At 34.9% G+C, this 26,413-nt stretch overlaps 1 protein-coding gene across 3 annotated transcripts in view; it reads right to left on the bottom strand.

The window, feature by feature from the left end:
• Positions 1–26,413, bottom strand: part of LOC150088784 (adenosylhomocysteinase-like 1) — a 333,024-nt gene that overhangs the window by 160,711 nt on the left and 145,900 nt on the right. For all 3 annotated transcript variants that reach the window (XM_090370894.1, XM_090370896.1, XM_090370895.1), the window contains exon 6: positions 4,401–4,431. In XM_090370894.1, the coding sequence (XP_090227020.1) occupies positions 4,401–4,431 (31 nt within the window). The remainder of the gene's footprint in view (positions 1–4,400; positions 4,432–26,413) is intronic.

Here is a 26,413-nt window from a genome sequence, read left to right as displayed (position 1 = left end):
TTAAACAGGGTAATGAAATCAATTATCCACAATAGAGATATTGTTCTCTTTCGTAACAATATCGTTCTTTGGAAGAGATTAGGCCTATACTGTTGCATGCTTAAATTTTGTCCCTTCTGTTTTCTCCCTCCTAATTATTTTCCCTTCTTTTTTATTCTATATCTCTTCAATGCACTTTTATTTTTCTTCTTATGTACATCTCTTGATTCCTCTTCACTGATTTTATTTTTTATAATATAATTCTTTGACCATGTGTTTTTGTTTTGTTTTTTGTTTGTTTGTTATTTGGTTTTTAGGAGCATTAGCAACTAAGGCCATATTGCTCCGGGGATATGCGGTGGTCATTCCCTGACCTTTCCGCATCCTCCGTATATGGTGGTGACGGGCTCGAACCCTGGTCTGATCAAGAAGTGTGTGCTACGCACTACTGCTCCTTCCTGCCTGGCTAGGGAGACGCTTATGTGTTTTTGTATGTTTTGTCCAATGTATGATTACATACTTTGTATATTTCAACTCATATATATTCATGTTTTAATTTAAAAAATTTTCAGTAATTTATGACTGCTATACTTTGAATTTATACATATATATATTCAAAAATTGATTTTTTAATATTTATTTTTTTTTATGAATTTCTGGTATATTACCAATTTTTTCTCTACACCTTAAAAAATAACTGTTGTATATTTTTAGAGCACATGCTATGTTCTGGGTGTATATTTTTTGTTTAAATTGGCTATTACGTAATAAAAGGCTTACCTATGGGAGAAGGGAATGCATAGGTTGTGTCCATTTCCTTTTCTCTTATTTATTAGTCATTTTTTTTATTTTCTTCTTATTATTATTTTATTCTTGTCATTTTATTTTTTGTTATTGTATTTAATTTTTTTATTATTTTATTATTAATGTTATTTAGTGTTTTTTTTTTTTTTTTTTTGGCTGGTGCAGCGTAAGCCATAGGCTTCCTTACACCATGCAGCCATTGCTAATACTAAAAAGGTAACATACACCAGTCAGGTTTCACCTTTAATTTGCAACTAACATTTGTACTTTTAGTAGCCCATGAAGCTACTAAAAGATGGGCATATGGGACAAATATAATTTATTATTTTGCATTATGATTAATTCCACATGATTTTACATTTATGCATATTAGACCTTTCACATGCAGTTTATAGGCATAATAATGCTAATAATACAGCCATAAATATCATTACTAGCTATATGGGATGCAGCACAAATGCCATGTGAATTACACTTTATCATGCCAGCCATACTAAATGTACATAACTTTGCACATGCTCTCATCATCATCTTCTTCTTCTCTTATGCCCCCCCCACAAATTGGAAAGTAATTTAAAAACTAGATGTGGTATCAAAATTTAAATATTTAGAATGACACACAACAAATTAGATAAAACTGATCTGACCAAATTCCTTTCAGATATGACTGTACATTTGAAATGATCAAATGCAAAAGCAACTTGCATAATTGCCTAGAACAAAAAAAAAAAAAAAAAAATTTCTCCCGATCGAAAAAAAAAAAAAAAAAACAATTTGAGGATACAATCATCATCTTGCATGTCAACACATTGTGCAAATGACAGCAGATTGGTCGGAACACTTTTAATAGCATCCCCCATACAGTAGTGATTTGGCACCTTCAGATTCATCACCTTAAGTAACTTCTTGCTTGAAAACATTTATTTAACAATAATAAAGTTTCATTAGCAGTGCAACAATAGTACTAGTGTCCTGATAACCTGCAATGGATTTTCATAAAGCTGTTGTTGTTGTTTTGGTGTTTATTGGCGCATCGACAACGGAGATCATAGTGCACCAGTTCATTTGTTATACAATGTTCTCTTTATATAAATCTTGTTCGAATGTACAAGGTTAACTGTTTCTGTGGTATTATACTATAATTTACAGCAGATGGTATATGTTGATTGTTTGTATGAATCTAAAAAATATCTGACACGTGTTCCTTGTCACCTAAAAGATCTTTAAGGGTGATGTTTTGGTTTCCTTTATATAATGATGAAAAAATTCGGTGTCGATCACTTTCATATGTTGGGCATTCTATAAGTATATGTTTAACTGTTTGGATAGTATTGCATACTTGGCATCTTGGGGGTTCTTCTGCACGTAATAGATAGCCATTTGTGAAATGTGTATGGCCTATCCGCAATCTGGTCAGAACAACTTCTTCTCTCCTTGATTTCCTTATGCTCGTTTTCCAGTGCTCAACTTTTGGTTTTATTTCATATAATTTATTCCATGTTTGTTTTTGCCAGTGTTCTTGCCATTGGGTTAGACAGCGATTTTTAATGATTGGCTTGTAGTCCTTATGTGGAAATGTAAAGTACAGCAGGCCCCCGTTATAACGCGGTTCGCTTTACGCTGATTCGCTATAACGCTGTTCTTATATTATAACCCGTATCTGACTATAACGCTGTCACAGATCACTATAACGCTCTTTTACAGATTGCATTTTTGGCATATTTAACGAAATCGTTTCATTTGATGGAGTCGATAGCTTGAAAATGAATAGCAAAACAGCATTAAAACGTTTCCCACGCCGACTTGAGAAATTTTCCCACGCTCAGTGAAATATTCTCGCATGCTAATTTAGTTTCAGTACAGTGACTTGTTACGTAGTTCCGAGATCAACATTTTAAAAAATGATCAAGTATATTGCTTGTAATATTTGCGTTATATGCATTTATGCGAAGTCTAGTCATCACTCAGTAGAGTATTAGTCATTGTGCGTAACGGAAAGTTTACTTGAACATTGTATCGTAATTAATTCAACCAACACAGTTACATTTTCGAAGAGCTAATAATGACTGATAGGAATGAAAATGCAACAACGTCTGGGCGCAGTACGAAGACTATAAATGTAAGAAAAAGACTGAATTTGAAAATTAAATTAGACGTTTTGAAGCGAATCGATTCCGGTCAACGACAAACGGATGTGTGCCATAATTTAGGACTTGCAACTTTAACTGTAAGAACAATTATAAAAAAATAAAGAATTAATTTTTGCAGCGGGAAAGATAGCTGTTCCACTGCAAGCAACTAGGACTAGGCCAGCTATTAGGATTGAAATGGAAAGACTTTAATTTTATTGAAGATAATATTCCAATGCAGAATTCAGTTAAGTTAAATATTAAAAAAAGAGAGAGAGAGAAAGAGATTAGCCAATATGATGATTTGAAGAAAACTCGCCTAAAAAAAGAAAAAAAAAAAAAAAAAATGTGGAACCATTTAAAACTGGTAAGGGCTGGTTGAATAGATTTAAAATCCAGGGAGAAGCCGCAAGTGCAGATCAAGGAGCCGAAACTTTCAAAAAAGAACTTGTTAAAATTGTTGAAGAGGGGTATTATGTGTTATACTTCTCAACAAGTTTTTAACATAGCTGAAGCAGGACTTTTGTGGAAACGAATGCCTAAAAGAAGTTTCATATTGAAAGAAGAAAAAAACATGCCAGGTTTCAAAGCAGCGAAGGATCGGTTGACTTTATTGTTGTTTGTAACGCTGCGGGGGATTTAAAATTAATACCCCTTTTAGTTTATTTGGAAGAGGGCCAAAGTTCAACTCAAAATCCACACATTTGTCATGATTAAATTCATCAATTAAATTAAATTCATTATTTTAATTGGAATTTTAAATTTACTTACTTTAAATTAAGTTACCACATAATTATACGTATGCAATGCAGAATATTTTATATGTGCAAATATTTGAATATTAAATATTTTGACCGACATTTGTGCATCTTTTCATTACTGTTTATTATTCATTAGGAAATATCCTATGGCACCGACCGCAGCTCATAAATACATATGTTACCTTATGGGAAAGCGGCGCTCGCTCAGCGCAGATTCACTTAGCGCTCTGTTTTTCCGGAACGAATGATCAGCGTTAAGCGGGGGTCACCTGTATTGTTCTTGAAGGTTAGTGGTTGATTTTGCAATTCTATCCGCTTCTTCATTTCCTTTTATCCCTTTGTGTCCTGGTATCCAGCAGAAAAGTATCTCTTGTTTTTTATTTGTGAAGCCTGTTAGTATCTGTTTAATTTTCCAGAGTACTGGATGGGTTATATTGCTTGTGTTTTGTATGGCTTGGATTACACTTAATGAATCACAGTATATTACTGTTCTCAGGTGGTAGGTGGTTCTGAAATGCTCCAGGGCTATCTGAACTGCTACTAATTCTGCAGTGTAGACACTGCATTCTTTTGGGAGTTGGCGTGATTTCAAAAAGCTTACATTTTTTTAGGGATAAATGAATGTTGATTTTGATCACCACTGCTATACATAGAATATCTCTCTACTTGATATGTCTATTCTATTTTAATAAATACCACAAAAAAATAAATATTTCAATATTTTTACCTGCTTCAGCAACAGCAGCAGCAACTTCATTCTGAAATAACAATAAGGTCCTAATAATAAATAATTACTTTATCTGTGAAAGTACAATACAAACAGATCATGAAAATAATATAAAATTTGAAAAACTACTAAAGGTTTGAGAGAAGGGAATTAGACAACATGCTTTTCATACTTGTCATCAAAACAACATTTATCAGGTTTGATGTCTAGTTCACTGACAATTACAACAGAGAATAGAATAAAATCTTTCCAAATCAAAAACCTGAGAACAGAATGAAAAGAATCTGGACTTTGAGTATTTCTTGATGTGTCCAATTAGACCACATATGAAGAGAGGAGGCAACCCCAGTGCACATTTCACAGAAGGTAGCAATGAGTTTAAAATTTAACTTTCTTTTCCATAAAAGTGAGTCAAGTTTTAAAGCAATGTGAATTTATAAGCAATATTCTATGCTAGATTTTATGTTATATGACACTGATTTATTTGTTTAAACAAGTATCAGAGAGATCCACACCTTTTACAAAAGCAAATGCCAGATCAATAAAAACATTTGCTGCCCTCCTACATAAAATTTATTATGAGCATGAAACATGAACACTGTGGGGGGGGGAATTATTTGTTTAGATATGCATAAAAATTTTACACCTTTTTCCTGAAATAGTACCATTTTATATAGTTTACCTACAATTCAAGTTATTCTCCTTGTGAAAAATCTATTCTCTGACATGTTTCTCGAAATCAGCTCCATTCATCAGTGCTTCTGAAGAGTTCAAATCATTACACTTTTAATCATTATTTTTTAGGCTAGGTGAAAAGTAAGATGCACAGGAAGCCAGGTCTGACCTATATGAAGATGAAGGATGTAATATGAGGGTCATACAAAACAATTTACCTATCTTGGTAACAAAAAAGCATCATAACCAAATATATCAAGGTCAATGCCTAAAGTCGGAGACCCACTAACAAAAACATAAGGAGAAAAGCAAAAAAATCCAGGTTTGAAAATATGACCACTGACCATTACAAAAACAAATTTCACCTCTCCAAACAACTGTTTTGGATATTGCATTGTCTTAATCTTCAGTGAGATGCTAGACAGACCAAAAAATCCAAAACGACTAAGTGAAGTCATCCCTCTTTGTTTATATATATATATATATAAAAAGTGCAGCCATTATCAACCCACTGCAGGATGGAAGCCTCCTCCTCAACAATTCATGCTGAGAGAAATGGACCATAATCTGCCATGCTGGTCCAGTGTGGGTTGGCAAATCGACCATATTCAGCAGTCAGGGGCTTGAACCCCGGTCCTACTCAAAGAGCGTGTGCTACTGCACTCCCACTCCCGACCACTCGGCTACAGAGGCCTCCTTTGTTTATATAAGCTAGGCATAACTATTATTTTAATACAAGGTAAACCATAAATCACATCATAGACAAAAAGGAAGGGGGAACAAAAAGGGAAATGAGGAAATACTTGAAAAACAGTCTTTTAGAGACCTGTTCTGGTCTCTAAAAATGCCATTTACAGTTTACTTAAGATTGTCATTGCTTGAAAATCAATGCCATGCAGGTATTTCTTCAGATTTCAAGCAGGATTACAGGGAAGGGCTGATTTAATTCCTAAAATCTGCAGTCTTATCTCAGAGCAGAAACTGCTTGATGAGTCTTATGTATAGTTGCATTATTATGAAAAAGCAAGATATTTCATGTCAATTTTCTTCCTGTTTCTTTATGGCTCCTCTTAAATTTGAGAAATAGCAGTGCAGGCACTATTAGTGATTTTCTTCTATGGAAAGTAATCTATCAATAGAATTCCATCTATATTCAAAAAAATAGTAGCCAAGATCTTCTTGATGGAGAGCTGAGCGCTAAATATTTAAGTGTTGTTGACCCATGGTATTTCCAATTCACAAATTCTTGTTTTGTTTTCAGATCCCAGGAATGAATATATGTTTCACCAAAGGTTGCAAATTCTTAAAAGAAATACTAGTGGATCTGCATCATGTATGTATAAATTTGAGCTTTAGACTGTTTTGGGCATCCTTAGTACACAGAAAGAGCTTCAACATGTCCAAGCAAATCTCCTTGAACAGAAGAATAGTATAGAAGGTTTTAACACACTGAAGAACATTATTCAGCATTAGTATTAGTAATATAGTGAAATTATAAGGAAGCTACCAACTTTTACAACACTGGCAAAAAAAAAAAAAAAAAAAAAAAAATATATATATATACATATATATATTTCGGAAACAGCGACTATATCCACTTATTGCCGTTTCCTCTTTTGATTTCGGGGGCTGGCCGTCGAAAAAGGTGCTGAGGTCATAGGACGAACAGCACTAAGTTATTCTTATTATTCCTTATTACTTTTCCTTTATCTTAGTTCCCTTCTTTGTTCACCGTGATAGCGATTTCTGTTATGTTCGCCCTTTGTTCTCCATAATTAGCATTACTAGTACCATAAGGTTAGCATATTGCCCTTCACAACTACTAACTTATATATATATATATATATATAAATATAATTATGAATAAAAAATTAAAAATAAGTAAAGAAAGAAAATGGATTTGAATTTGAATAGAGATAAAATGAAATATCGATAATATGAATTATATGGATCAGGGACACTGCAAGAGCAAAGGTACCCTACAACCATAATGTATATAGAAAATTATTTTTAATGTTATGTGTAAATCTTTAATTTAACTTATGCTAATAATGAAAATACCGTGTACCCTGGGAGCGATGTATGTTGAATAAAGGGGGAAGAACGGAAAAGAAAAGTGTAACGTTATAAACAAAGTGCGAATTTTGAAAAAATGCAAAATTTGAAAAGAACAACCAAGGTAGAAATAGCAGATTTTTGAAAAGAACGACCAAAGTAGAAATAGCATTGCAGTATCTTTCATAATTTCTGTGTCTTCTTCAGAGGTCATCCACCTAAATTATGAAAAAGAACAGCAATACTCTTACTTCTGTTTCTGACATGTTCTGTATGTCAAAAAACACGTGTACGCGGACACGTGGTAAAAAATAATTTAGAATATAAATTTTGAATAAATAAAATACAAGTTAAGCAAAAATATTATGCCAAAGTATAACATACAGAACATGGACATAACATACAGTATAAGCATAACATACAGTATAACATACAGAACATTTTTGCTTAACTTGTATTTTATTTATTCAAAATTTATATTCTAAATTATTTTTTACCACGTGTCCGCGTACACGTGTTTTTTGACATACAGAACATGTCAGAAACAGAAGTAAGAGTATTGCTGTTCTTTTTCATAATTTAGGTGGATGACCTCTGAAGAAGACACAGAAATTATGAAAGATACTGCAATGCTATTTCTACTTTGGTCGTTCTTTTCAAAAATCTGCTATTTCTACCTTGGTCGTTCTTTTCAAATTTTGCATTTTTTCAAAATTCGCACTTTGTTTATAACGTTACACTTTTCTTTTCCGTTCTTCCCCCTTTATTCAACATACATCGCTCCCAGGGTACACAGTATTTTCATTATTAGCATAAGTTAAATTAAAGATTTACACATAACATTAAAAATAATTTTATATATATATATATCAAAATAAATAACAAAAAGAAATATAAAATAAATGACCAGTGTCTCTCTCCTCACATAGATAACTATCTAAAACTTAAAGGAAATTCAAGGGACACTGAATTTCTCCAAGCTATCAGGCTCACCTACCCATGGAGGTAACATTGCAGTAATCAAAAACTCGATGGATAAAAGAAATCTTCCTATAGTCCTGTTTAAATCTTTCCCCATAATTTGAATTTATTGCTCCTAGTTCTGGAATAATTTATAATTGAAAACTGTGCCTTCAGTCATTTTACTATACCCTCTCAGAACCTTAAAGACCTCAATCAGGTTCTCTCTAAGGTGCTTGGTTGCCAAGTTCTGTAGCTTACCAAATATTTCAAGTTTTTCTCAATGAGAGCATCCTTGGATTCAGGGGAATTCCCTATAGACTGGAGATTTGCAAATGTATTACCAATTCATAAAGGTGGATCAAAAGATGAGTAATTACAGACCTGTTAGCTTAACATCTGTTCCAGGAAAAATAATGGAGTCACTGGTTAAAGAAGTAATGCAGTACCATCCGGACAAGAATGCAATTATACTGCAGCCACAGCATGGATTTGTTAAGGGGTCTTGTCTAACCATTCACTGATTGGTTACTATAATGCAGTGACCAAGGAACAAAAAATAACTTATATCATATACAGTTGATTCCGGTTATTTGGCCCAACGGTTAATTGGGACAGCCGTTCATTTGGGACAAATCTTAAAGAACAGAACCTAATTGAGAAAATAGCCAGGTTTACTTCGTTTAATCGGGACAACATGCCGTTTAATCAGGGCAAGAGTACCCTACAATTGCCTCCGATCATACCACGTGGTTCAGTCAGATTTCTGGAGGTCACAACCATAAAACATCTCCAAGGCAGAATGCAGATTGCATAAAGGCAATCTCCAAGGCAGAATGCACTAGTCCCACAAGAAGTAGTTATTGTTGGTGATTATTGTCAGGGAGATGGGGAATATATTATGCAAAAAGGATAGGTGGAGCAGGAACAGGGTATGTCTGCCAGAGGGAAAAGTTAATGATGTTGAAGAGAAGATATCTTTTAGGGGCACAAAAGGTGATATTGTTGTATACATTAGCACTAATGACATCAAGAGTAAGAGATCTGCAGATATGCTTAACAAGTACAGGTCAATGCTGAAAAAAAAAAAAGTTGCGAGTTAGGGCTAAATTTGAAAGTGTCTGCAATTCTATCCAGACATGATAGGAGGGAGTATATGATGAGAGCCTTGTAAATCAATTTGGCCCTGGAGAGATTTTGCAAGGCTCATGGGGTAGAATTTTTATCAGTGTGGTCTGTGCTAGCTAACAGAGGAGAGGGTTTCTACACGGATGATATACACTTAAATAGAAAGTGTTGAAAGAATATTTGTTGATGTTATAGAGGCAGTGTTAGGTGGGTCGGAAAACTGCTAACTTGGGGGATTCACAGGCTAAAAGATTAACAGAAGCCGGAGGCAGAGGCAAAAGCGATTCTTGCACTGCTTCTATTGTAATCAACAGCAGCCTAGAGAGCACGTTGCTGGGGATTTCAAGAGCTGCTGAGAGTCATCACGGAACAAGTAAATACATGAATTGTGTTAGGGTAACTAAGAGTAAGAACAGGTGCATGTATACTTGCATGTACACCAATGCTAGAAGTACAGAAAATAAATTTGATGAATTTGAAGTGCTGATCAAGACATCAAAGGCAGATATTGTTGGGTTATCAGAGACATGGTGTCACACAGATATAAGCAGCACAGAATTGGATTTTGTGGAGTACAATGTGTACAGAAAGGACAGACAGGGTAGGAAGGGAGGAGGGGTTATCCTGTTAGTTAAGAAACACAACATCTAAGGAAGCACATTCAGTTCACATGGGCCAACTGGGCAAGCCGGGTGGGTAAAGTGCCTGCCTGGCAACCCAAAGGCGGCGGGTTCGAATCCCGCCTCGGGCTTGGATCAAAGTACTGCAAAAACCTTGGGAGGTGCATTATGGCCACAGAAGCCGATGTGCCAACAACTACCAAAAAAAAAAAAAAAAAAAAGTTTACATGGGTGGACAGTGCAATGTTGAGTCTGTTTAGTGTGACAAACACTGGGAAAGGGAAAATGAGTGTAGGAGTGTGTTATAGGCGTAATGAATCGGATGAGTACAATGAACAGTTGTGCAGAGAAATAGTGGGCCAGTAAATCAAGATGTGTTGTAATGGGGGATTTTAACTTTACAGATATTAACTGGAACTTGTGGTTGGTAACTCGCATGCTAGCAAGACTTTTGTGGATTCATTAGAGGATTGTTTTCTACAGCAACATGTTCGATGGGCAACCAGAGGGAGTAATACTCGTGATCTGATTAACAGCAATGATTATTCATGCATTAAGAATTTGCAGATAAAGGAAACACTAGGTGACAGTGATCACAGTGTACTTGTGTGGGATTTACTTAAAGATGTAACTACCATCAAGGATAAAGGGAAGAGTTTTGTTTTCATAGTGGTCACTACAGTGGTCTCAGACAGATTTTAAATTCTATAGAGTAGGATCAACTGATGATGTTACCAACAGTAAATTCAAAATGGGAAGCCTTCAAGGACTTAATCTTGGAGGCTACTATGCTTTTCATACCAACTAAGAAATACTGTTCAAGGTTCAGGCCTAAATGGATGTCAGATGAATTAATGAGGCTTGTGGCAGAGAAGAAAAATGCATGGGATGCATATAACTTATCAGGCAATACAGAAGCCTATGGCAGATATAAGCAAGTCTGTAATCAAGTCACAAAGGAGGTTAGGCAGGTGAAGGCAGATTATAAGAAACATTTGGCAAAGAACTCAAAGAAAAACAGCGAAGAGTTCTTTACTTATTTAAACTCTAGAATAAAGGGGATGAATCAGATTGGTCCACTTAACATAGTTCATTCAACTGTTGATAATCCTGCTCAAGTAGCTGATAAACTGAATGAGTATTTTGCGTCTACATTCACACGTGAGGAGTTATTCAAGGAGGGAAATGCCAGAAGTTTATCAAACACTAACAGGGAGCTAAGTGATTTTGTAATAACTGAAAGCAAAGGGGAGGAGAAATTGTTGAAGTTAAACATAAGGAAGGTACCAGGGGTAGACGGGATCTATCCAGTTATATTAAAGATGGCAGCAAGAGAAATAAGCAAATCCTTAGTCATAATTATGAGAGCATCCTTAGAGTATGGATGTATTGGGGATACATCCAAATGCATCCTCAATTCATAAAGAGGGTGCAAAGGGTGACACAAATAATTATAGCCCTGTTAGTTTAACTTCTGTTCTGGGGAAAATAATGGAGTCACTGGTTAAAGAGGTGATACAGGATCACCTAGACAAGACTGCAGTAATAGTTCAGAATCAGCATGGGTTTGTTAAGGGGAAATCTTGTCTGACCAATTTGATTGAATACTATCATATGGTCACAAAGGAACTGGATGCAAAAAATAATTTTGATATCATATACTTGAATTTCAGGAAAGCTTCTGATACTGTTGCACCTGGAACACTGCTGAACAAGTTGGAGTATTATGACATTAAGATAAAGTTGCTGCAATGGATAAAGGGATGGTTGTGAGGGAGATGGCAGAGTGTTAATAAATGGACACTGCTCTTCGTGGACTAATGTTATTAGTGGAGTCCCACAGGATTCGGTGTTGGGTTCACTGTTGTTTTGTATATTTATCAATGATACTGATGGTGTATCAGGCTTAGTGTCAAAGTTTGCAGATGATACAAAGATTAGCAGGGTTGTTAATTATAGTAATGGCAGTGTGCTACTGCAACAGGATCTAGAAAATTTGGGCAGATGGGCTGAGAAGTGGAAACTGAAGTTTAACATTGACAAATGCAAAGTACTCCATATGGGTAGCAGTAACACAAGAGAAATATACCAACTGTGTGGCACTACACTCAGGGTAAGTGGAGAATGAAAAAGACCTGGGGGTAATTGTGCAGTCAGATATGAAGTTTTCTGAGCAGTGCAGATGGGCTACCAGAGCAGGTCATGGAGTTTTGTCAATGATGTATAGGAGTTTTGTCAATGATGTATAGGAATTTTGTTAGCAGAGACAAGGAGGTGATTATCCCCTTGTATAAGGCAATGGTCAGGCCACACCTTGAGTATTGCGTACAGGTCTGGAGGCCTATTTAGGAAGGATGTAGATTTGCTAGAACGAATACAGAGAAGGGCAACAAGATTGGTAAAGGGAACAAAGGGGTGTACTTATAAAGAAAGGCTTAAGTTCTGCAAGTTGCAACATCTGGAGACTAGGCACCTGCAAGGTGTATAAAGCCTTGAATGGTTTGAGCAGGCTGAATGCTGATGGGATACTTCCGTTTGCTCAGATTAAGAACCTGAAAGAAGCATAGATTCAAATTGAGGAAAAACAGCTGTAGAATAGATGTGCAGAAGTTGTCTTTAGCCAGCAGATAGCTGATTGCTGGAACAGACTTCCATCTGTTGTTCTGGAAGTTGATAGCTTAAATAAATTTAAAGCTGAACTAGACAAACATTTGAAGTGACCGGATGGGTGGGTGGGAAGGGTTCTTTTTTTGGCTGATGCTGTATAAGCTTTGTTTCTTGCATCATATGCCACAACTAATGTCAATGCTAACCTTTATTACCTGGTAACGTAATAAAGTGTAAATTGGTACTTAATATATCTTTACTTCTATAGCCAGTGGATAATATTCCTCCTATTTTTGCTAATTAGAATCGCTGTTTAATAGAATTTAAATTCAATTCACAAACACGATCATAATGACCAGCACTTACTACATATCATATAGGGAATGGTATTTTGTTATGGTGAGTCCATCGTAACATGATTTGATCATACATTCCATTTTCCACTGATTTGTACACACAATTATTACACACACACACACACACACACACACACACACACACACACACACACACACACACACACACACACACACACACACACACACACACACACAATACTTACAAGAAGATATATATACAATTTTATATACATTAACATTCTCGTTATATATATATATATAAGAAACAATATTATATTTGACCTCCTGGTGCATTGCGTACATGTATCCCAGAATCAAGGGTGGCTCCTAGGCAAAAGCCCATCTCCACCTAGTTCATCTATTTTGGTGTAGAACCTCTACAAAGCTAGCCCAAAAAACATGTGTGAGGTATTATACCACTGCCAATACAAGGCAGCTGTTGCTGCTGCCTGGTGCTCTTTTCTAGGCCTGGGTTTACATTATCTGTTTGTGCCAAATGCACAAGTTCTGCACTCACTGGATGTATTGCAATACCAGTGGGTGCCAACAAGTGAATTACTAGTGGAGAACTTCCACAAATTATCCTCACTACCACTGAGAAACAGTAATTATTATATTAAACAGATATATACAACACTTGTTTTAAATATGCTCAGAGTCTCTGAATTCCTGAGAACGAGGAAAACAATAAATAATTAAATTACATACAATGGACAACACTGTTTAGTCTGTCTGCTAGAACTATCAAACCTGCCGACAAGCACAATGAGATAGCTACTAAGTAGTTCTCATTAACCTTGTGTTTCACAGAAATCAATCTTTACAATAACAATTGATATAAATCTTGTCAATAACAATTAATATAAATCAACACAATAACAATTAACATAAATCTTCTGTTTACACATACACCTTTTGTCTTTTGTGAAGTCAATTCCCAGGAGAAGCTGAAGTTCTTAGCTGAGTCCTAAATATGAAGACTGTTCTTGAGAAGGTTTGCAGAGCAGTAAAGTTATTACAGAAAATCAATCATAAAGCTGTATTTTTAATAATACAGTAATCCAGTGTATTTTCAACTATTTACACGAAATTTCGCATAATCGGGGCAGCCGCTTAATCGGGCCAAAATGCACTAGTCCGGACGTGTCCCAAATAACTGGAATCCACTGTACTTGGATTTTATAAAGGCCTTTGACACTGTTGCAAGTAAAAGACTGCTGTATAAACTGAAGCAATTAGCATTAGCAGAGGTATATGATGCAAGAAAGCAAGCTTAAATAGCATCAGCCAAAAAAAAAAAAAAAAAAAAAAAAACCCTTCCCATTCATTCATTCATTAACTGCAAATGTTTGTCTAGTTCTGTCTTGAATTTATTTAAGCTGTCAACTTCTTTAATGACAGATGGAAGTTTGTTCCAGCAATTGACCACCTGCTGGCTGCAGACAAATTTCTACACACCTATTTTAAAACTGACTTTCCTCAACTTGAATTTATGTCCCTCAGACAACTAATTAGGCATCTAATTTATGTCCCTCATGCAACTAAATAAGCCCGATATACCTTCATCAATATCATTAATAAATACAGAAAACAACAATGGAGCTAACACTGAACCCTGGAGGGCTCCACTAATAACATTAGTCCACGAAGAGCAGTGTCCATTGATTACCACTCTGTCTTCTCCCACTCAACCATCCCTTTTCCATAGCAGCAATTTTCCCATAATGCTGTACTACTCCAATTTGTACAGTAGTCTTCCATGTGCAACAGTATCAAAAGCTTTCCTAAAATCCAAGTATATGATATCAAAATTATTTTTTGCATCCAGTTCCTTTGCGACTACATCAAATATCCAATCGAATTGGTGAAACAAGACTTCCACTTAAACTCATACTGTGTCTGATTTATCATTGCAGTCTTGTCTAGATGATCCTGCAGTGCTTCTTTAACCAGTGCCTCCATTAATTTCCCTGAAACAGAAGTTAAACAAACAGGTCTGTAATTACTTGTGTCATCCTTTGATTCTCCTTTATGAATTGAGGTCATATTTTCAGTCCACGGGGACCTCCCCTGTGTCCAAGGAAGCTCTCATAATTATGGCTAATGGTTTTTGCTTATTTCCTTTGCTGCCTCCTTTAATATAACTGGATAGATTCCATCCACCCCACATGCCTTTCTAATGTTTAACTTCAACAATTTCTCCTCCACTTTGCTCTCAGTTATTACAAAATCATTTAGCAACCTGCCAGAGTTTGATAAACTTCTGGCATTCCCCTCCCTGATTAACTCCTCATGTGTGAATGCAGAGGCAAAAATACTCATTCAGTTTGTTTGCTATTTGAACAGGATGATCAAGTGGACCAATCTGATTCATCCCCTTCCTTTTAGAGTTTATATAAGTAAAGAAATCCTTGCTGTTTTTCTTAGCATCCTTTGCCAAAGATTTCTTATAATCTGCCTTCACCTGCCTAACCATCTTTGTGACTTGATTACAGACCAGTTTATATCTACCATAGGCTTCTGTGTCACCTGATAATTTATACCGTGCATTTTTCTTCTCTGCCACGAGTCTCCTTAGTTCATATGACAACCATTTAGGCCTAAACCATGAACAATATTTCTTAGTTGGTATGAAAAGCCTAATAGCTTCCAAGATAATTCTTTAAATGCTTCCATTTAGAATTTGCTGTTGGTAACATCATCAGTTGGTCCCACTGTATAGAATTTAAAAACATCTCAGACCACCGTAGTCACATTTACAAAAACAAAACCTTTTCTTTTACCCCCGATGGTAGTTACATTTTTCAGTAAATCCCACATCAGCACACTGTAATCACTGCCACCTAGTGGATTCCTTATCTGTAAATACTTAATGCATGAATAATCACTGCTGATAATCAGATAAAGAGTATTACTCCATCTGCTTGCCCCTCAAACATGCTTCTGTAGAAAACAATCATCCAGTAAATCCACAAAAGCCTTGCTAGTGTGCAAGTGGTCAATCCACAAGTTCCAGTCAATATCTGGGAAATTAAAATCCCCTATTATAAGACAATCTGATTTAGTGACCCACGCTATTTCTCTGTACAGTTTTTCATTATACTCATCAGCATCATTAGGCCTATAAACACACTCCTACTCTCAACTTTGCTTTCCCAGTGCTTATGTCACATCAAACTAACTCAATATTGCACTGTCCACTCATGTCAACTGGGTGCACTTCCTTAGACATTGTGTTTCTTAACTAACAGCATCACCCCTCCTCCCTTCCTATGCTGTCTATCCTTCCTGTACACATTGTACTCTCCAATTTCCAACTCTGCATTCCTTATATCTCTGATATCCCAACAATATCTGCCTTTGATGTTTTGACCAGCAGCTCAAATTCATCAAATTTATTTACTAAACTCCTAGCATTGGTGTACACACAAGTATACATGCACCTGATCTTATTCTTTTGGCATTAAGGGAAAGTTACTGATATGGATAAAGGGATGGTAAAATGGAAGATTTTGGTTTTTTTTTTAGGAGCATTAGCAACTAAGGCCATATTGCTCCGGGATATGCGGTGGTCATTCCCTGACCTTTCCGCATCCTCCGTATTTGGTGGTGACGGGCTCGAACCCCGGTCTAATCAAGAAGCGTGTGCTACGCACTGCTGCTCCTTCCCACCTGGCTACGGAGGCGCCTAAAATGGAAGAAGACAGAGTGGTTATCAATAGACAATATTATCAGCGAAGTCTCCAGGGTTCAGTGTTGGGCCATTATTGTTTTCTATATTTATTAATGATATTGATGAAAGCATAACAGGCTTAAGGTCCAAGTTTACCGATGACAAAGGATGGCAGTGTGGTTTACAAAAGTAATCAGGTAAGCTATTGCAACAAGATCTAGGAAAATCAGGTTGATGGGATGAGAAACGGCAGTTGCTATTTAACATTGATAAATGCAAATTACCACATATGGGTAGCAGTAACTTATGAACTCTGTGGTACTACACTCAGGGATGTGGAAAATGAAAAAGATCTGGGGGTAATTGCACAGTCAGATATGAAATTCTCTGAGCAGTGCAGACAAGCTGTCAGAACTGCTCCTGGAGTTCTGCCAATGATATATAGAAACTATGCTAGCAGGGACAAGGAGCTGTTTATCCATTTGTATAAGGTCATGGTTAGGCCACACCTTGAGTATTAGTATGGCCACATGGTGCAAGGAAGCCTATGGCTTATGCTGCACTAGTCAAAAAATAAAAAAAATAAAAAATAAATAAAATAAAATAATAAGAATAAAATAATTATATACTATAATTATTATTATATAATAAATAATAATAAGAAGAAATTTTAAAAAATAAGAATAATAATTAATAAGAGAAAAGGAAATGGACAACTTATTTCCCTCCTCCCGTAGGTAATCCAGCTGACCTTTGAATTTCCCCAAACTATCAGTCTCTATCACCCATGTAGGTAACTTATTCCAGTAGTTTACACTCACTGGCTAAAATAAAACTTCCTACATTCCAGTCCAAACATTGCCCCTCGTAACTTCAAATTATGGCCTCTTGGTCTGGAATCATTTATAACCATGAAAATTTCATCCTCATTCATTTTGCTTATTCCTCTCAGAGCCTTAAACACCTCAATCAAGTCTCCTCTAAGGTGCCTAGTTTCCAAGCTCTGCAACCCACATATTCAAAGTCTCTCCTCATATGGATGCCCTTTTGCCGATCTTACCAGGTGAGTTACCTGTCCTTGGACCCTTTCAAGAAGAACTGTCTTCATATTGAACACAGTATTCCAAGTGTGGTCTAACCATAGTCTTATATAATGGGATTATGATGTCCTTATCTCTACTAGCAATTGTTCGATAAATCATTGATAGGACACCATGGCCCTTCCTTGTAACCAGTCTACAATGCTCGGAGAACTTCATGTTTGACCGTATCGTAATACCCACGTCCCTTTCTCCACTACCGGCTTTTGTTCAACTCCGCCAAGTGTATAAGTTATTTTGGGGTTGCTGTTCCTCAGGTACAATACCTTACACTTTGCTGGATTAAAGCATAGCTGCCATTTTTCTGACCATCCCTGAAGTCTATCCAGGTCATTCTGAAGAAGCTCTGCTTGGCAGCAATCATTAACTACTTTACCAATTTTTACATCATCTGCAAATTTAAACATCATGCCCTCTATCCCTTCATTGATGCCATTTATGAAAATCAAAAACACAGTGGTCCTAATCTGCCCCTTGGGGAACCCCAATTCGTACATTAACCCAATCTGAAGAATAACCAGTGGTGAGCTATAGTGGGTGTATCCAGAGACAGAACCAGGGTGGGGAGAGAAGTACCCCAGTCCCTCACACAGCATTTTATGGGTGCACTCGACCAGTGCATTTAAAATAGTTTCCGTAGAACAAAGAGAATTTCCATATAACGAATGGATTATGAGAGACTTAACTTTGTGTGCCCTCTGTTCCCACCTCCGGCCTTTAGGCAATTAGAATTAAGGGTTAAAGGGATTACCGTTGCGCAACATTAGGGGCACCCATAAAACCAATGCAGCTACCTGCCCCACATACTGAGAAGTCACACTAGAATTATGCTTTCCATAGCCAGTCAGAAGATTAAGGCATAATCCCGACATGGATAATAGCCTCTGGTTAACCTGTGTTGTGGCTTGCCTTTATTCCGGCAAGCAGTCATCTGTTTTTCGGAGAAGTGAGTGATCCACGCCTTCCAGTAAATTTCTCCTGTAAGTTTACATGGTCACAGTAGTTGAATATCTGAGTGATTCCGACAGTTTGGATAGTATTCAAAGAACTAATGACAGTAGCGATGTTGGGGTGGGGGGGGGGCAGAAATGAGGGCACCTGAGATATTAAATAAAAACTTTCTGAAGATGAAATGTTGGTAGATTTTGAAACTGCATCGAGGCCTTCACTGTGAAGGAAATGTTTCAAAATATAAGTGCGTACAGGCAATAATTTAAAAAAAAAAAAAAAAAAAAAGCAAGGTTCGATACATGTTCGACACATAATTTAGATGGCAGTCAATAACTCCTGGAATGATAATTTTTTTTGGCATTCAAAGAATATTTACTTTTTTTTTTCTGGTTCCACTAGTTTCTGGGAAATTGTAATGAACACTTTGAAGATTCCACTTAATTTAGGGTTACCAGATCTAGAATTCAGAAACTAGGACAAAACAGGAAAAAACTAGGAGATTTTTAGTTTTAGAAACGAGGATATTTTAAAAATTATATTTATTATTAAAAAATTGCAATACATGTTTATCGTTACTGCCAATCATTTTCAGTAAGTTTGGATTACAAAGTAAGCAATTATAAAATGTTTTACAATCCATTTTCAAATTATAAGTAACCAATAAAATACTATTTACAGTATTTGTTTCCATTTCATTTCTAATGTTACTCCACTGATTTAATGAAAATACACTCTCTACGTTCCTATTGTGGTGTAAAAATAGAAAATGTATATTGAGCAATTTTTAAAAGCTCGGAACATACTTCGGTACTCTTGTTTTGATTAAAATATTCAGCCCACTTTATACTGGCTAATAAGTTTTCACAATTATCATCTTTCTTTTCCTCAGAAACAAATTCCTCAAAATTCATAAATTGGTCAAATAATCTACTATCATCAATTTTCAAGTAGACAAATGATGAAGATACAGTCCACATGTGTAATTTGGGGATAATAAAAAGGTAAAATTTTCTGATAATACAGTCTGCTTAATGCAACCAGTGCATTATTTTTATTTATTTTGTTGTGTTGACTGAAGGTGCAAAGCACAGAATATTTAATGAAAATTCATTTTATGATAAGATGATTTTTTAAATTACAAAAAACTAGGACGCAAGTGTAAAATCTGTGAGGACATCCGAGGATGCCCTAAAAACTAGGAGACGTCCTTGGAAACGAGGACATCTGGTAGCCCTACACTTAAAGGACATACAGACAGAAGATTATCCAAAGAACGAGCTATAAAATCTTTGTTCTTACAAATAACAAAAGTTCATGAAGTCTTATTAATATTGAAGATACGTCTGAAAATGCGGAAACTATCAGTATTGCTCAAAGTCTGCTTGTACAAACAGACTATCCATTTTTATGCAGATTGGCTATATGGAATAAAATTCTTCATAACATTGACAGTGTAGATAAAGCTTTGCATACGTAATTCTTAACAATTAATAAGAGAATTGATAAAATATTTCCAAGAAATATGGGAAAATGAATTTCAAGTTATTTTTGGATATGTTGTTACCATAGCAGAAAAAATGGATACACCAGCTACATTTTCAGAAGAAAGAAAGAAAGAAAGAAATATGACACTTTATGACTCTGCCAAATATTTCAATTTATCTGAACTGCTGAACAAAAATACGTTCTTATCAATGACTTAAGCACTAGTTTTGAAAATCTGAATATGGTACTATTTCTTCGGAATTTGATTTTCTATTTCATACTTCACTTGCATTAATAAATATATCTGACTTTGCAGAAGGCTGCTTCCGACCTTACATTAAAACCCAAAAAAAGATTTAAATGCCTCAGATATTTCAACAGAAATTCAGCAACCCCCTTTAAACTTCTCCGAATCATTCATGAGTATTGTCTAATAGAATCTTATCTAAACATAGAAATAGCGTTACGATTTTTTCTTACCCTGCCTGTAACAGTAGCTTATTGTGAAAGGTCCTTTGGTAAACTTAAATGGATTAAAAATCACCTTAGATCAACAACTGGACAAGAACAACTAACCAACATATCAATTATATCCACTGAAAATCACGTTGCACAAAACAGACTATGATAAAAGCATTGATCATTTTGCTTCGGCAAAAGCAAAAAAAAAAAAATTTTTTTTAAAAATACATCTTCATTGCATATTTTTAGTTTATGTTATTATGTTCAAAGTATTTTATATAATATATTTCTCAATATTTTGTTTCTACAATTTTATACTAGATATATAAATGCAACTATCTATGATATCTGTGGGTATTTTTTTTTTTTTTTAATTTCTTTGTAGTTATATGTATTTTCTTTGTAGTTTATAGAGGAACAAAGTTTCTGTAGATAAAAACGAGTATTTGTAAGTTTCTTTTTATTTGATATTTTGTTTTGTAATATTCATTGTATTATTTAAATTATTTTATTAATAAATATATGCAAATCATAGATGGTTTCAATAGTAATTTTTATAAATTCATAAAGATTGACGACCTACATATAACGGGGGCATACTTATATTACTTTTGCCGCAGGCATAGGATTGCCTAGTGAGTGAGTATCTTCCATTTGCAAACAGACAACACCCTGAAATGTCACTCAGCATGCTGTGTTTCATGTAACCTATCCAAACGGTTGTCGTAAGCCACATGGTAGGATAAGCATGCAAATGAAATAAGCCAATTTGTGTATGAGGGTGGGTGTGACAGAGATAATTCGTTGAGTTTCTGCGCCAGAGAGAAGTGTATTGTGTATTGCTCATTATCAAGTAATTTTAAATCTATAATTTTAAATCTAATTTTTAAAATTTCTTTATAATTTTTAAATAATATAACACTTTTTTAAATTTATTAGCCATGAAAAGACAGTCCAATTTATTAATTTTTTTTTTTTTGGAAAAGACAAAAAAAAAAGAAATCTGCTTCTACAGATTCTGCCAGTGTAATGGAGAAAATTTGATGTTCATAGTGAAGCTATTTCTTCAAATAATTCTACGAATACAAACATTGATAACAAGGATATTATAAATGATCAATATGTTAGTTATGAAGCGGAACAGCAACTACCCAATTGTTGGAATGAGAAGCAAGCATTTTTTTTTTTTTTTTTTTTTTTTTTTAGAACTCAGTACAAGTGGCTATACATTCAAAATGGAAAATTAGGTTGTTCTGTTTGTGCTAAATATAAAAACTTAGGTGTTGAACAAAAAAAATGTCATGGTTCAAAAGAATGGATGGAAATTAAGGTAGAGCTGAATGGAAAAAATAAAAATAGTAGACAGGCATCTTTGCACAAAAAACTATCCATTCACGATGAGTCAATGGCATATAAATTCTTAAAAACAAATGAAGAATCACAAAGGCATGTACTTCCAAATATCATTGACATACTGAATGACAAAGAAATTCAAACAACTTCCAAAATTTTTAATTCAGGTACAGTCTCGTAAAAAGAAATCGGCCAATTTCTGACTTACCAGCTGAATTGGAATTACAGAGTAAAAAGGGTATTGATATAAGAGTTTCGTTGCATTCCAGCTTTTTGGGCATTAGAATTGCCAAACATATTTCAAATGAAATAAAAAGGGAAATTTGGAAATTTTTATTTCCAACTTCCAAAATTTTTAATTCGGGTACAGTCTCGTAAAAAGAAATCGGCCAATTTCTGACTTACCAGCTGAATTGGAATTACAGAGTAAAAAGGATGTTGATATAGGAGTTTCGTTGCATTCCAGCTTTTCAGGCATTAGAATTGCCAAACATATTTCAAATGAAATAAAAAGGGAAATCTTTACAAAAATAATAGAAAAGAATGCCAAAATCTGCATAATAATCAATGAGTTGACAACATTATCCAAACAAAGTGTCTTAATTCTTTACCTACGTGTTGAAGTTGCAGCCTTGTATGATTTTTTAAGTTATTGAATTAGAATAGACAACTGCTAAATGCATATATGCTAGTGCAGGCCCGGGCAAACTAGGGGCCGCGGGCCACATGCGGCCTGCGAGTTTTAATTATATTTTCGAAAAAAGGTTTACTTATTTTATGCCTTTTGCGACGCCTTTTTGAAAAATAAATTTGTATAGGTAATACATTATAGAATTTGTCGACTTTTAAATTGTTTTATCATCTCTGCATTGTTCAAATTGAGATAGAATTTGAAATTTTGAGCGAACCAGAGCAAGCCAACGGGCACTTTTATAAGTTATTATTTGCGATTATAAACTAACCGCATGAAACTACGGTAACAGACAACCAGTGATGACGACAGCGGCTTTTCTGCGGTGGTGGAGTAATAGGACAGGACTGCTGATCGGCTGCAGTTTTTATCGCTACTGGCACCAAGATGATAACCGAAGATAACACAAAAAAACTAACTGCGTTAGTTTTTTTGCGTTATCTTCGGTTATCATCTTGGTGCCAGTAGCGATAAAAATAATATTTACGCCCTTTTAAAAATGAATAAAAAACGAAAAATTCAACAAGAGCATCGGGTCTTCAATGAAGAGTGGAACACAAAATATTTTTTTTTTTTTTTTTTTTTTTTTGCTAACATAAATAGCCGACCGGGCTAGCTGGGTGGGTAAAGTGCCTGCCTTGCAACCCAAAGGTCGTGGGTTTGAATCCCGCCTTGGGCTTGGATCAAAGTATTGCAAAAACCTTGGGAGGTGCATTATGGCCATAGAAGCCAATGCACCAACAACTAACAAAAAAAAAAAAAAAAAAGCCTATTTGTCTCATCTGCAGGGAGAGTGTCTCAGTGCTCAAAGAGTACAATATTAAAAGACATTTCACTACTAAACATTCTGAATATAGTGCCAATTTAACTCTGGAAGCGAGAAAGAAAACTGCTGATGGATTGATTCAAAATTTATCAAGACAACAAAATGTTTTTACGTGGCTAACTAAGGAACAAGAAGCTACCGTAGAGGCAAGTTTTGTTATTTCTCATATGATTGCAAAAAGCAACGAGCCTTTTTCTGATGGAGACTATATTAATTAAAGAATGTATGACTGAAGTTTGTGGAATTATATGTTCTGACATTAAACACAAATTTGAGAATATAAGTTTATCTCGGCGAACCATAGTAAGAATTGAATGTATCGATACAAATTTGAATGAGCAATTATTATCAATATTAGAATCCATAACATGGTACTCGATAGCTCTCGACAAAAGTAACAACCAAAAGAATACTGCGCAGTTCTTAATTTTCATACGTGGACCTCTAATTTTGAAATTATTGAAGAGCTTCTTTAAATGGAATCTCTTAAAGACCAAACAAAGGGAGCTGATATATTTGAAAAGGTTGAAAAATGCTTAACAAGATATAATTTACAATGGAACAAAATGGTAAGCGTAACAACTGACAGAGCACCAAGTTTGACATGTAAAAATGTTGGAGCGTTAAAGAAAATTCATGATAAAATTTGTGAAAATTATCCTGATTATAATTTAATTACAATTCATTGTATTATACATCGACAAGTATTATGTAAAAATGTGTTAAAAGTTGAACATGTCACATCTTGTATTATTAAACTAGTAAATTTAACACAATCGAGGGGCCTGAAACACAGACAATTCGTTAATTTTCTTGAAGATATTGAATCCGAGTACACAGATATTCCTTATCATAGCCAAATTCGATGACTTAGCTTAGGAAAAGTTCTTTGACAAGTATGGGATCTTAAAGATGACATCATTCTATTTTTAAAACTGAAAAATATTATGGACTTTCCTGAATTAACTGATAATAACTGGATTTGTGATTTTGCGTTTACCCTGGATATCGTGACACACTTAAATACTTTCAACACCGTGTTACAAGGGAAAAATTCATACGCCCATAATATGGTAAAAGATTTGAATGGATTTCAATTAAAACTCCAGTTGTTCCTTGGACATTTATTGATTAACAAGGTAGACCACTTTCCAACCATGAAGTTGCTGAAGATTCCAGAAAATAAATTTGAAAAATACTGTGAAATTATGAACACTTTGAATGACGACTTTTCACGAAGATTTGGCGACTTCCGAAAAATTGAGACAAGTTTGGCAATAGTGCACGACCTATTTTCAATAGAAATTGATAGTGCACCAAGTGAACTACAACTTCAGATTATAGATCTGCAGTGTGATACCGATTTAAGGGAATTGCACCGTCATGAGGAAATCTGTAAATTTTACAATACTCTTAATTCGGACAAATTTGACGAACTTAAGGATTTTGCCCGAAAAATGTTGGTTATTTTTGGATCAATCTACATATGTGAACAAACATTTTCCATAATGAATTTAAATAAAAATTCTTTACGATCAAGCATCACCGATGAACATTTACAAGCAGTTTTAAGAATCTCAACTACAAAATCAACACCTGAAATTAAAAAAATGTTAAAAGATGTAAAACAGTTCCATTCATCTCATTAAATTCTTGGTTGTTAGAGAATAATTTTTTTTATGATATATATTTCTTCTTCATGATAACAAATAATATATATCTAAAAATAGTATTTCACGTGCGGCCCGCCTTCTTTTTGAATTCCTAATGTGGCCCTTCAGCCAAAATGTTTGCCAAGCCCTGTGCTAGTGTAATTACAGCTCTAAACAGCTATGGTTTTTCCAAAAAAATATTTAAAAGAAAATCTTACTGGATTTTGTTCCGATGGTGCTAGTGGAAAAATTCCGGTGTTTCAACCAGACTTTTACAACAATTTCCAAATATCATTATTTGGCATTGACTGGCTCATCATTTGAAATTAGCATTAGATGATTCTATAAAAAATATAAAAAGAAGTGAATCATTTTGAAATATTTCTAGATAAACTGTATGCATTATATCACCAATCTCCAAAAAAACCAGCGCGATTCGAGGATGACTGCTAAAGAACTTGATGTGTAAATTATAAAGATCGGTCGTGTGTTCGGGCCATAATGGGCAGCTTGCAGACGGCAATTGCAGTTTGGAGAAATTATCCCGCTTTGTGCAAACATTTTGCATCAGAAGTTAAATATTCAGGATTATTAAACCAACTTTTAAATCTCGAATTTCTTAAAGATTTAGCACTAATGATTGACATCCTGCAGGAGCTCTCTTACCCTTCAGAAGCTCAACAACGTTACAGCATCAAAATAGTAAAAGCAGATAAATTAATTATTCAAACTATCAATGCTATTGATAATTTGAAAATTTCTGAAGGAAATTATGAAGCTAAAATTGAGAGCATGTTGAAGTCGAAAGAATTTAAAGGAATCAAAATCGAAAGTAAGAAGACATTTAAAAAATTACCTCACGACAAATTATTAAACTGCATTGTTTTATCCTTAACGGATTGGTTATTAATGCAACAGAGCAATTTTAAATTAAAGAAAGAAAACAATGATATCATTGACAATGAGGAATTGAAAGAAATTTTAAACGTATGCTACCCAAAAACGTGGAATATGGAAGAACTTTCGTCTCCTTGGCAAGAGGGTGAAAAACGAATAACAAATTTAAGTTTTATATTAAATATGAAATAAAAATTAATTAACGATTTTAGAGATTTTGTCGAAGACAGAATGGGTTTGTTAAGGGAAAGTCTTGTCTGACAAATTTGATTGGTTATTATGATGTGGTTACAAAGGAACTGGATGCAAAAAATAATTTTCATATCATATACTTGGATTTCATGAAAGCTTTTGACACTGTTGCGCATGGAAGACTACTGTACAAATTGGAGCAGAATAGTATTTAGGGTAAGTTGCTACAATGGATAAAAGGATGGTTGAGTGGGAGAAGACAGAGGGTGGTAATCAATGGGTGCTGCGCTTCGTGGACTAATGTTATTAGTGGAGTCCCACAGGGTT

This window comes from Mastigoproctus giganteus, chromosome 3, assembly GCF_048544385.1.
Source record: "Mastigoproctus giganteus isolate SK-2022 chromosome 3, ASM4854438v1, whole genome shotgun sequence".
Lineage (NCBI taxonomy): Eukaryota > Metazoa > Arthropoda > Arachnida > Uropygi > Thelyphonidae > Mastigoproctus > Mastigoproctus giganteus.
The sequence above is the reverse complement of the archived record's forward strand: the minus strand, read 5'-3'. Positions and strand labels throughout refer to the sequence as shown.